The 14,109-nt window shown below is 41.2% G+C and overlaps 1 protein-coding gene across 1 annotated transcript in view; it reads left to right on the top strand.

Annotated features, from left to right (window-relative positions):
• LOC137417476 (ephrin type-A receptor 4) overlaps positions 1-14,109 on the top strand; it is a 137,636-nt gene that overhangs the window by 36,565 nt on the left and 86,962 nt on the right. Inside the window, exon 3 of the mRNA XM_078780090.1 lies at positions 13,273-13,740. Coding sequence (XP_078636216.1) covers positions 13,273-13,740 — 468 coding nt within the window. The remainder of the gene's footprint in view (positions 1-13,272; positions 13,741-14,109) is intronic.

Here is a 14,109-nt window from a genome sequence, read left to right as displayed (position 1 = left end):
AGAAAATAGGGCAAAATGGAGAATATTGTCATGGGGACCGCAAGGCTAACCCCCGCTCTTGCAGGGAAAATGGCCTTATAATGCCTGTTGTATATAGATTTTGGCCCTATCACTCACTCAATGGTGAAGAATCACTTAAAAATTAAAAAAAAATTCTCGTATCTGGATCCGGAATCAGATCTTCGCCAAAATCGAAACTATTCTTAGTTGTCACACACAACCTCTCCACCAAGTTTCGTCCAAATCCGTCCATAACTTTTTGAGATATCGTGTTATATATCTGTTTTTGCCCGATCACTCAATGGTGAAGAAGCACTTAAAAAATTCTCTGATCCAGATCAGGATTCGGATCTTCACCAAAATCTAATGATTTCATCCTTGTCACATACCCAACCACTCCACCAAATTTTGTCCGAATCCGTCCACAACGTTTTGAGATATCTTGTTCACAAACAAACGGACAGACAGACAGGGGTGAAAATATAAACTCCATCCACCGTCAGTGGTGGTGGTAATAACCATCTCATATTGAGTGATGTCACCAAACTCTTCCCAAGAGCAGGCCATTGTGGTCCACATAGCCAAGTTTTTCCCACTGTGGGAGGGAGAAGATGGTAGAGCTGAAGCAATCACAGGGTTGCAGGTGAAATACTGCTGATCAGTCTCCCTCATAATGACAGACATGTGATTTAACTGGAACAAAGGCATACACTCTCCAGGTGACTGCAGAAAGACATATTCTGATGATGTGGTTGTCCACGCCTTTTGAACAATTCCCATTAAACACATTGGAAATGTTTACAGTTGGGTTGAGCACAATGCAAGAGCACACAGTTTGTCTGCAATTCACAGGTCTGTGTGGTTTTTAATCAGGAAGTAATTCAACACTGAAATATTAGATTGCAATATTGATCGATCAAATTTGAAACGCCTCAAATATCTACGACTCTTTAGAAAATGCTGAAAGCCTGTTTTTGAACAACAGAAGACAATATTAATTTGAAACATGAATGCAAAGAATATAGTTTTATTCCAGATTTAAAATATTAAGAGGATACGTCTGGACATACAGTTAGTGCATGGATTATATTAATTATTTTGAGCCCAAAACTACTGTGGAGCTTCCCTATAACCATGGAAGTTTGCACCATGGAGCTGTTTGTTCACCAGCATCCCATAGCTCTGGCAGTCAGTAACATGGATCTGCTAGTTAACTAGCCACCTGTAACCATTTAATACTATGGAGTTGCTCGTTCTTCAGCAGCTTGTAACCATGGCAGTTAATACCATGGAGCTGCTAGTTCTACATCAGATTGTAACCATGGCAGTTAATACCATGGAGCTGCTAGTTGTACATCAGCTTATAACCATGGCAGGTAATACCATGGAGCTGCTAGTTGTACAGCACACTGGAGTTATGGCAATTATTAACAATCAGCCTTCTCCCAATTATCAGCAAAGTCATGCATCCATCATTGCTTCGGATATGAAATCTTTCCTCTTCTCCAATGGCTTGATCTCTGATCATCAATTTGGTTTCAGACCAGGTCACTCTACTCTGGACATGCTGCTTCTGCTGTCAACAATGGATGGAGGTCCTCAATGCCAAACAGGAAATTAGAGCAGTCTCCCTTGACATTTCACGTGCCTTCGGTACGGTCTGGCACCCCTCTCTGCTCACCAAACTCTCCTATTGTATCCATGGAAATCTCCATGCTTGGCTTGCGGATTTCCTCTCTAGTCGAAGTCAACGTGTGGCCCTGAATGGGTTTCTCTCATCTCCGCTTCCTGTTCAGGCTGGAGTTCCCCAAGGCAGTGTTCTGGGCCCTGTGCTTTTTCTGGTCTTCATCAATGATCTCTCTGACTCTCTTGAAAATTCTCTCTATTTCTTTGCTGATGACTCCACTCTCTGCCGCTCCATTCCTCATCCCTCAGATCGGCAGTCTGCAGCCTCCTCACTCTCTGCAGACCTGGACAAAATCACAGATTGGTCAAACAAGTGGAACATGTCTTTCAATCCTGACAAATCTCACACTCTTACGATGTCTCTCCGAAAAGACCGACTGGACAACCCTCCCATCCACTTTCTGAATAATCCTCTCCATGAAGTTCTGTCACTCAAGCTTTTGGGTCTCACAATCTGCCATGATCTTTCCTGGGAAAACCACATTTCAAATCTGGCCTCCAAAGCCAGTCGCCAACTTGGCATCCTCCGTCGTGCGAAGTCCTTCCTTGGCACACTTGAGCTCCTCACCACATACAAGGCTTTCAACCGCAGCTGAATGGAATACTGTTCTCCCCTCTGGGCCGGTGCTCCTGCCTCACACCTAGCTCGGCTTCACGCTGTTGAAACCAAAGCTTTTAGAATCATTGGAATCTCCTGCGATGAAGCTAACTCCGAGGGCCTTTCACTTACTCACCGCAGGCAGGTTGGTGGGCTTTCTGTCTTCTACCGACTCCTCTCCGGCCTTGCTCCCCCAGCTCTCTCTGGGCTCTGTCCCCCAAATATTCCTGCAAGTCGCACAAGATCTGCCTGCAACCCTCTTATGGTTAAACTGACAAAATCAAGACTCTCTGCTCACCTTCACTCCTTCATTCCTCTTTTCTCCGACCTCTGGAACAAACTCCCTCACTCTGTTCAATCCCACTCCTCCCTCCAGGTCTTTAAAACAGCTGTTCACCACTATCTCTTATCTTCCCCCATTCAAAACCTTGATCTTTTCTACCCCGCTAATTTCACCCCAGATTCTTTTTTTTTAAATACCAACTTCCTTCCTGGAAGTCCTTGCAGTGTCCTTGTGTTTTATACTTCTCCCACCCCTCCCCCCCTTCCCATGCCTCCTCCCCCCAAGCCCTCCCACAGATCTCCCGATGTCCCTGCTCTCAAATGTTGTGTTTGTGTGCTTCCCCTTCTCACCACATCTTGTCTACCTCTACCCTTATTATATGTTTTGTGTGTTTGATTTTTTTTGTGTGATTAATGTTAGCTCTTTCACGAGCCTCGATCCTGTGTACAAAAAAAAAAAAAAAAAAAAAAAATTTCACCAGTGCAGATTGATGGTTGTTTATGAATTACTTGCTAGAAATGTTGAAAATTAATGCTTTACCAAAGTTGCAAATGATTCTATTGATCAAATTCATATTCATTCCAGTAGTCCGAACCCTTATTGCTTTCTCAGTATTTTCTGTTATCAAAAATGGAGTATAATTCAGTTTTACTCAGATTTTGTGACACTTTAATCAGAAAAGACTAACTTCACGGTGCAACAAAACTTAATCAAATAGCAAATCTGCCTTTTGAATAAATGTTATCCTGCTGTTTTTCCCATCTGGACCTCTCTTATGATGTCGGAAACCTGCATTTGAACCGCTTATACAATGTGTGTTATGAATTGACTACTAATGTCCGTCTAATTAATATGTGGTCGATATCCTGATGTCTCATAGTGTATTTGACCTGCAGATGATATATGTGCAAACTTCGCCATCTGAGCCTCACATCAATGTATAAATAAATAAAAAACCAAAAAGACTTTTAAAACGGTACATGGTACGTCCTTTATTGATGCTCGGTATTCAGAGGATAGAACAAAGACAAACCAGATAGGTTGGCATCCATGGGGGAGAGGGGGGGGGGGGGGGGGATACAATGTATTCTTAATTGTCCCACTAAGTCCTGAGAGTAAAGCAACATCAAAAAGATGGCATGGTTGGTACCCCAGGAAGTTATTTATGTCACTTCCCTCAAGCTCAGCGGCTGTGTTTGTTTGAACTCGAGGCCAGTTTTGTCTCGAGTATTTGTCTACATGTGTGATTGATTTCAGTCGCAGCTCCTCCATGAGCCTTTGACCCTATAGGAAAAAAATACAATTTATTATCTCAAACATTATGAAAATTAGCTGGTAGAACCAGGTTAGTCCCCAGACTAAGAACTTCACATTGTGGTATTAGAACTCCACATTGTGGTACCAGTTTTTATTTTGATAAACATTGTATGGCGATTGAGTAAAGAAAGCTGAGCATCCCATGTGTGATCTGAGATGCATTCCCTCGCATTCTTGCAAACCATTCTTACAGAATATGTTTGTGATTAAAAGTTCCATAGTGCTGTGCATCTCCCTCCATATGGCTGTAGAAATACAAATCAGATAACACATACTGCAGCTTCAGCAAACCAGTACAATATACATTTTGCTTTTAGCAACAACGTTTAGTCAGCAGATCTGTTCACCAATGTTTTTTTGTTTGGGCAGTGCAATTCCTGTTTATTTGTTCTTCATTTTTTTTGTTGTTTCAAATCTGCTAACATTTTAAATTCTTTTGGAATTCCATGTGGAGCAGCTCGGTGGTGGGGCGGGTAAAGCTTTCCTGTATTGTTCTAATTGGTGGGGGTTCTATTCCCAGCAATATTTTAGTGTACATTCCAGCAATGTATATGGTACAAATGGTGCCGTATACACATGCACACACATTTTGACGACCTGTCCAGGATTGGTTCTTAACCTCGAAACCATTCATGACTTGCCATGAACACCATTCCACTCTATGAACACGCATCACTTCCATGTGTGCTCCTGGAGATGCTACATTTTAAGGTAGTCTATCTTGATGGATGGAAAGGACAAAACATTGGCCCAAGTCTACTAACCACTACGGGAAGCAAGGATAAGCTGATGTTCTGGGACCTAAACCCTCATCGCAGCCAAAGAATCTTCGTATGCTGAGATCAACATCCTGTTGATTCCTTCCACTCATTTACCTGGCTGCTGACGCAGATAAAAACCAAGGCTGCACAGTTTGTTTTGTATCCCACTGATAGGCCAGATCTGCAACTGTACCTCAACCAAAATCTAATCAGGTTGTTCTTGTCACCTACTCAACTCTTTCACCAAGTTTCGTCCGAATCTGTCCCTAACTTTTTGAAATAACAGGCTATATATCGTTTTTGGCCCGATCTCTCAATGGTGAATTTTTTTTAATTATTGCTATTTTTTGGTATGCTAGGTCGAGGCTCATGTAAGAGCTAAGATATAGAACATGTAATAAAGGGAGGGGGATACAAGAGGGGTAGAGAGAGGGAAAACTTTAAAAAAATGACTTAAAAATAAAAAAAATTATCGTATCCAGAACAAGATTCCAATCTTCACCAAAATTGAATACATTCATTCTTGTCAAACACCCAACCTGTCCACCAAGTTTAATCTGAATCAGTCCATAACTTTTTGAGATATCCTGCTCACAGACAAACAGACAAAGGAAAAAATCACTCCTAGAGTGACACTTGTAAAAAGAGAACAAAGTAGAATGGCACACAGTAGAGCATCCTTTTGACCTCAAAACGAATTGGTGGTTGAATTCAATGATCTGATATGCAAATCGTCTTCAAATTTTAAGTTAATCCGATGAAAATTGACAATTTTTGAAATTTGGTCTATGTTGACCTTTTGGCCGATGTTGACCTCAAAAATAATTGGTGATTGAATTCACTAAACTGGTGTGAAAATCCTGTTAACATTTCAAGTCAATTGGATGGAAATTGAGGATTTTAGAAATTTGAAAAGGTTGTTGACCTTTTGGCATATGTTGACCTTTTGGTCTATGCTGACCACCAAAATATTTGGTGGCTGAATTCAGTTTGCTGATAAATAAATCCTATTCAAATTTCAAGTCGATAGGATGAAAATTGAGGATTTGAGACATTTGAAAAAAGTGGTTGACCTTTGGCCTATTTGACCTTTTGACTTCAAAAATAAATAGGATTCTGTCGAACCACGAACTCTACCATTTGTTTAAGTTTTGTGAAGATCAGTTTGAAATTGCGACTTGTAGGCAAGTATGAGTGATCAACATATTTGTCAAAAAATTTTTTTATTTTTTTTGGCCAAGTAACAAACACGGGTGAAAACATAACCTCTGTCCACCTTCGGTAACCATGAACCACCTTTGGTGGCAGAGGTAACTAACGATCTCTAGCAAGACTAGTTCTTCATTCTGCAGTCCACCTTTGGCTTTTTAAAACTTATTTAATGTCATTGGCTGCATTAACTCTTCAATGCAAAAATTTCAATAGTGTTTTCACAAGAGCTGTTTTTTTATATCAGTACCATAACCACGTTTTCTGTTCCTGCCAACACTACTTCAGGAGGTTTTCAAAGTTGTTTCAGGACAGCTGAATAAACTATGTCTAGCCAAATAGCTTTTGTATTTTAAAAAGAATTCCCTTTAGTGGAATGAATTCCTGAAAAATTGACGTATTTTTGGATCTTGTGTTTTTAGTTTTCAATTTCCAATGTGTCAAAGTGCTTTTGCCATGAATTGTGTCTGTCGTTATAAAGTGGAGATGATCAGATCTAGTTAATGAATAAACAAGGCATGGGATGTTTATATGATGACGTATCAAATATGAATTGGAGGAACAGATGTATAAAGTTAGCGGCGGTAGCGCGAATAAGAACTTCAGATTGTGGTGAGCTGTTGAATCGTGATGGTCTAGCAGGAATGCCTGTGGCCTTGCACCCAGACTATTTTATGGGCAGGATAAGTTGGTGACAAATGAGTGTCGGTGAGTGTAAAGTTTGCCATTAAGGACATTAGACTCAGAGTGGGTTGTGTAATGAAATTTATTTTAAAACAAGGAAGGGCTTTTGGCATTAATTTAATTTTTTTGCTTCCATATTCGCCGAACCAAGATTTCGTTATAGACGTGATGTATACAAATAGTACTTGTTTGAGTAAGCTAAGGGCAGGCCCTCACTCCCCTTCCTCAAATACATAATCCTCCGCAGTTCTTTTGTTAAGTTTGTTGAGCATTTTTCTTTTGAATTCACTCACTATATTCTAAGCTAAAGACCCCCAACATGCACAAGTTCAGGATACTGAACATGTAACCAGAACCAAGTAGCAGTGGCTTGGAAACAGGGGCGAGTCGGGGAGGAAGGTGAGAGCATTTTCACCACCCTTTCCAACAGGTGCATTTTGCCCCAGCTTAATCCAAGAGCTATTTGTACATCTGCACATCAAACATGCTGACCTCGTGATGGATTGGTAACAACTGACTCCACTGTTATGTACAAGCTGGTAATTAATTCCATTGATGTCTATATCTGGCATTGCTTGGGTTACGGGTAGTTATTAGTCTCGCCCGAATCGGATGCCTGACTATCGCAATGCCCCTGTCTGTCTGTGTGTCTCTGTGTGTCCACGACTCCACATCTATATATTTTAGCTTTAAAAATGGTTTTCTCTGCAACCTCTTGTCCGATCAATGCAAAACTTCAAACATAGGAGAGACTTCCCATAGAGAATATTTTATTACTAACTATGACATCATAGGCCGTGTGGTATGTAGCCATATTAGGTTAAAGGAAAAAATTGGATATAATTTTCTCCAAATCTGCTCAATGAAATAAATTGAAACTTGACATATGTCATCAAAATCACATGGGGCATATAAGGTGATAACGGTGATGCCATCGGTGAAGTATTCCACCCATTAAATGGTTGAATTGCAATCTTTATCCGAAATATTTGAAGTTTCATGTATCTGATTTATGACCCAACGTGAGTGAATAATTAGATGTATGACGTTCATAACCCATGCAAAGAAACGATGTGACATAATAGGGTGCATGGATGGTACTGGTATATGGGCAATACTATCAGTGTGCCATAATAGTAGTGTGTTCAGTTAACGATGGTATTTTTGTTGAACATTAATGTGTGAGGCAAGACTATGCGTTTTAAAAGTGTGCGAGGCAAGACTATGCGAGTGTCGTTCGAGTTATTCTGTTGTTACTTGTTAAGTTGCTTGTTGTGTGTATCATGGTGGTGATGGATGCACGGTGGTGGATTAGAGCGACTCTGGCTGACCGTTGTACACATCTTTATTTCAGGCCCTGTGTTTGGTGTGTTTGGATGGAATGTTTGAGTCCTCCTCCCTCCTTCTCCCCCCTAACCTCTCTAAGATACATATACATTATTCCCCCATCCATTCGAGATCATCAATTTATTACATATGCATTCAGGATGGACCACTTCCTTCTTCCCCATCCATCCATACACCTCAACCTCTCCCCTCACATTATTCGCCATTTTCCCACGAGCATTGTTTCCTTCTCTATCCACCTCTCCTATACTTTCCATCATTCCTGAGTGGTACTGAGTGATACGTCCTGATATTTTTTCCCTCAATTCACTTGTCTACAACCTAGCGCTTCCACTTTTACCTTTGCATAAACTCATTTTCCGACATGGCGCATTCAAGAAAGTTAGTTTTATGTGAGCATTTAACAAAAGCAAGTTTGACTTTGGTATGTAAGAAACGAGCGATAAGAGCAGTGTTCTTAGGTAAAATCACCGAAGACTAATATATGTCTGGTGTTGGCTTAGTGGTTAAGTTGCTGGCTTGGGATCCTAGGATCCTGAGTTGGATGCTGGTTGCATCATTTTTCTGGAAGCGCGTTTGTGCCGCTGATGCAGTGCCCCGATTACCAGTGGTACTCAATTTGCCGACCTCTGAAGGATGACAGGCTGAGTCAATCATTCTGGCGTTAATTCAACGATCGACCGGGATTCAAACTCAGGATCCTAGGATCCCAAGCCGGCACCCTAGCCGCTAAGCCAACACCAGGCTTGAAGTTATGGTGACTTGAAAGAGAAGCATTTAGTTAGTTTGGACTAAATTGGATGAAATAATGAGCCTTTATTTATTTAATTTTACTTATAAGGTCGAGGCTCATGGTAGTGCAATGTGATGGATGGTGGAAAGCTAATGAACCAGCAGCAGGGCAGCGGGGGCAGCCATTAAATACAGAAATCAAGCCTTTTGGCCTTTTATCCTGTTATATATTGAAATATATGTGCACTGGGAGGGTAATTCTCCAATGAAAGTCATGTTGCTACTACAAAACACCATCATGGAGCCCAATAAAATGTCACTTTTTACTGACAAAGCGAAGAATGGCGTGTAAATAGCACGTTCTTGCTTGAAGAAATTTCACAAAAACAATGCACCCTGAACCCCCATGCCGTAACCAAATCCTCAGAATGATACTCCATCCACCTCAGCATTCTCCTGGCAGAATAATGCAATTACATTGAACGTCAGGAACTGGTTACAATTGCCTAAACTACATTCGAGGCTAACTCCCTGACGTGCAGATCCGAGCAATTACAGCAGACTTTGTCAACGTTTAAAATGTCGGGGAAAAAGAAACGGACAACCTTTAGTGTGGAGTACAAAATAATTACAGCACTTTGTCTCAATGATTCAACTTGAACTTTATATATTCAGTTTCAATACTAATCAGTGTTATTATAATCTATATGTTGCTGTACTTTCAAGAAATCACTGTTACGTTGCTTTATGTTTTATGAGCAACGGTTACATTTTTTATCGTTACGGAAGTTATATCCAGTTGTTTCATTGCTTTTTGTAGATACACAGAAAGGGCAGCAGTGGATAAAAGGTAAAACCAAGCAAAGCAGTTTTTGGATAAATAGAAGGATCCTGAGAAGTTTTTGGAAAAGTGAGACAGGGCGTGTTCAAGAATGAGCTCGTATGGCTGGTGCGGTTTGCCTCTGGGGCCTGCACTCACTTTCTCCACTCACTGCATCTAATAGAGAGCAGTGCCGTGGGCTGCTTGCAGCTGCAGCTAAAACAAAAGTAAAACTGACACCAGCCTTTGTTTCACAGCTCAATACAGCCAATATGCTCGAAAAAACAACTCTTTTTATGCACAACCGTGCAAAATGTCCATTTTATCCATATAAAAAGGTCAGACCTTGCGTTGAATTCTGTTAAATCGGGTCAGAGTCCCTACTTTCACATGGATTCGAGAGATCACTCACTTTAAGAATGAACTGCGTATATACTGGTAATTTGTCCGTTATTCCACCTCGTCTCTAACCACTTTATTTCCCGCTTTTGACAATTTGTGCATCCCCTATTTATTTTTTTCCCTTCTTTTATGCCCATCTCCTCGAACATTCTTTTCCTCATCTCTTCAATTTGGTCTCATCTCATCTCTTCAATTTGTGCATCCCCTATTAATTTTTTTCCCTTCTTTTATGCCCATCTCGAACATTCTTTTCCTCATCTCTTCAATTTGGTCTCATCTCATCTCTTCAATTTGTGCATCCCCTATTAATTTTTTTCCCTTCTTTTATGCCCATCTCGAACATTCTTTTCCTCATCTCTTCAATTTGGTCTCATCTCATCTCTTCAATTTGTGCATCCCCTATTAATTTTTTTCCCTTCTTTTATGCCCATCTCGAACATTCTTTTCCTCATCTCTTCAATTTGGTCTCATCTCATCTATCTATAATTCCAGTAATCTCTGTACGTTTGTACGTTTGTACGTTTGTCTGTCTGTGACCGCTGTTTCTCGACAACCACGGGTCCGATATACTTTTAACTTGCCAGGTATATTGCTGGGGACCCGAGGATGTGCCTTTTCAAGGTTTCATATTAATCGGACAATTACTTACCGAGCTATGTCCAAAAAACGATTCAACCAATCAGAGAGCAGCGAACGATCGCGTGTGCCGGCGTTGCGAATGGACCAAACCATTCCATGTAAATAGAGGGGGGGGGGGGGTTCTGTGGTCGTTGCGAATGGACGAAACCATTTCATGTAAATAGAGGGGGGGGGGGATTGTCACTGTACTCGCAAGCCGTTCGCCGTTCGCTTTGGCGTTGCGAATGGACCAAACCATTTCATGTAAATAGAGGGGGGGGATATAATTTTAGATAGATATATAGTACGGGCATATATATAGTACGGGCATGATTCCAGTAATCTCTGTACGTCTGTACGTCTGTACGTTTGTCTGTGACCGCTGTTTCTCGACAACTACCGGTCCGATATACTTGAAACTTGCCAGGTATATTGCTGGGGACCCGAGGATGTGCCTTTTCAAGGTTTGAAATTAATCGGACAAGTACTTACCGAGCTATGGCGATTTAGCCGTTCGCCGTTCGCTTTGCCGTTGCGAATGGACCAAACCATTCATGTAAATAGAGGGGGGGGGGGGGTTCTGTGGTCGTTCGCTTTGGCTTTGCGAATGGACCAAACCATTCATGTAAATAGAGGGGGGGGGGGGGGTTCTGTGGTCGTTCGCTTTGGCTTTGCGAATGGACCAAACCATTCATGTAAATAGAGGGGGGGGGGGTTCTGTGGTCGTTGCGAATGGACCAAACCATTGTTTTTTTTTTGCAGTTTTTTTTTTTTTGCAAGGAACGGGCACCCACGTACGGGCACGTCCTAGCTTATATATAGTACGGGCATGCCCTAGTCTCTTCAATTTGTGCATCCCCTATTTATTTTTTTCCCTTCTTTTATGCCCATCTCGAACATTCTTTTCCTCATCTCTTCAATTTGGTCTCATCTCATCTCTTCAATTTGTGCATCCCCTATTAATTTTTTTCCTTTCTTTTATGCCCATCTCGAACATTCTTTTCCTCATCTCTTCAATTTGGTCTCATCTCATCTCTTCAATTTGTGCATCCCCTATTTATTTTTTTCCCTTCTTTTATGCCCATCTCGAACATTCTTTTCCTCATCTCTTCAATTTGGTCTCATCTCATCTCTTCAATTTGTGCATCCCCTATTAATTTTTTTCCCTTCTTTTATGCCCATCTCGAACATTCTTTTCCTCATCTCTTCAATTTGGTCTCATCTCATCTCTTCAATTTGTGCATCCCCTATTTATTTTTTTCCCTTCTTTTATGCCCATCTCCTCGAACATTCTTTTCCTCATCTCTTCAATTTGGTCTCATCTCATCTCTTCAATTTGTGCATCCCCTATTTTTTTTTTTCCTTCTTTTATGCCCATCTCCTCGAACATTATTTTCCTCATCTCTTCAACTCACTCCCCTACCTTACTTTTTCTTTCCCTTCTGCTAACCTTTTAGTCCACCCACTTCATTTCTTTCCAAATTATATGGCACCCAACAAAGACCAAAAATTGAAAATATCATAGCATTGGCAGGGTGCATTGTTTGCTGCAAGAGTTTGATCATGTACCAGATGTAGCATTGCGGCAACAGCGAAGAAAAAAGCCTTTGGTGATTCTGAGAATGGAGATAGAGTAGTAATTACTAACAAGATTTTTGAAACTGGTTTCCTATTATCGGTCATGTTTTTGTTTTTGGTTTTTTTTTTCGCCTGATGTATTGACCGACAGTTTTGCAATCAAGACAAAGTTCATTGTAACGCGGGTCAGACATCAATGTTAAGGATGTGAAACGTAGCCGTATTGTAACATTTTCTCATATCTAGCATTGCACAGCAGTTAGCTTTGTTCAACAACATGCGCCAAGTGCAACCTTCCTTTGACATTTATAGCATAACTGGCAAGTGCCCAAGGCTGTTGTATTTGCTCAGCTTTTACGGCATATTCTACCCGGGATTACAATGAATTGCTTGTGAAATAGTATTCAAGAAGGGTCATATTCAAAATTACAACTGCTGTGGTATGCGATAATAATAATATTGAAATGCGTGTAATTTGATACCCATCAGTGAAATCTTTTCCAATGAAACCCTTCACTCATTGTAAAGTCGAGCAGAGAGCTCGAAACAAAAGTCAAAGCAGTTTTTGGAAACGGACGTATATAGCAAGAAGTCATTGGCCCGTGGCACGGCCAGGGCCAGGCTTTTGTGATTGCGTGCTCGTTCATAATGAATGAAGGAGCACACAAGGCTTGCTCGGACTGCAGTTCACCCGACATTTCGCTTCAAAGCTTATACTGCTTGCACTGTGACCAATAAGATTTACAAGTGTTTTCTGGGAGTCTACCTACCAAATAGGTTTAGCATACAGTACATGTGTTGTCTCGTAAGCGGTATTCGCAGGTCTCGTTAACGGGTAGTTTGCGACGGTCTTCCATTGTGAAGAGCTGTTTCGCACTTACGTCCCTCATCAGAGAGATTAAATTGGTTTTTCAAGAAACGCCCATCCGGTGCTGGTCTGAAAGCTATGAATCACCATGACATCACATGCAAATTGAGGAGGGAAACTGTGGGTAAAATGATGTATTTATTTGAAAGTCAAAGCAACTTGGCATTGGCACTTAAATGCCTATGGTCTATGAATGAGTCGGTCTTCCAAGACCTTTTTTTTTTGGAAAAACAAATATGTAAGAAGTGCAAGGAAGCTGCAAAAAATAATAAAGTAGCAGCAGTTTGTCATTGGTTAATCTTGTTCTTACTTAATCCTGACTATTGTACTTGTTATTACTAATATCTATACTTTGATGTGTTGTTACAGTGGGAAGAAATCAGTGGATATGACGAGTCTTACACACCGATCAGGACGTATCAGGCGTGCCACGTAATGGAAGCGAACCAGAACAACTGGCTGCGTACAGGCTGGATCTCACGGCAAGGTGCACAGCGCGTTTTTGTGGAACTTAAGTTCACTCTGCGTGATTGCAACAGCATCCCCGGCATCCCTGGAACCTGCAAGGAGACATTCAACCTGTTCTACCAGGAGTCAGACAACGAGAAGGTTCCACACATTAGGGTGTCTGACTACACCAAGGTGGACACTATCGCAGCCGATGAGAGCTTCACAGAGATTGACCTTGGTGGCCGAATTATGAAGCTGAACACGGAGGAGCGTAGTCTGGTCCAGTTAACAAAGAAGGGCTTTTTTTTGGCTTTCCAAGACGTGGGGGCTTGCATCGCCCTCGTGTCAATCCGGGTCTACTACAAACTCTGCGAGTCTGTCACACGAGTGAGTTTCACACGAGCACGTCTGCACACTGCATGATGAACTAATCAGGCTTTACCTAATCATGATCCGAGGGCATGTCCCAGATAATTATCTCGTGGATATTTCTCCCATTGCTTTTGTAGGAGGTTCTTTTAGGACTCGATTAAAAAAAGAGGAGGGGGGGATTTAAAGGTGGGTGGCTGGTTGAATACAAATGTGTTATATTCCAATATCCTTTGTAAATACAGTATATGACCTTTAAAAAAAAACCTCATATATGTATATGTAAAATATGTATATCAAATTATATACACAAGCGTGACGGCGTGCTCCGCGCGCCTCACCACACCTCCTTTCAGAGGGGTAGGCATCTTTGACCATTTCGGTGTC

This window comes from Myxine glutinosa, chromosome 6 (genome assembly GCF_964187855.1).
Source record: "Myxine glutinosa chromosome 6, kmMyxGlut1.1, whole genome shotgun sequence".
Taxonomy (NCBI): Eukaryota; Metazoa; Chordata; class Myxini; order Myxiniformes; family Myxinidae; genus Myxine; species Myxine glutinosa.
The sequence above is the reverse complement of the archived record's forward strand: the minus strand, read 5'-3'. Positions and strand labels throughout refer to the sequence as shown.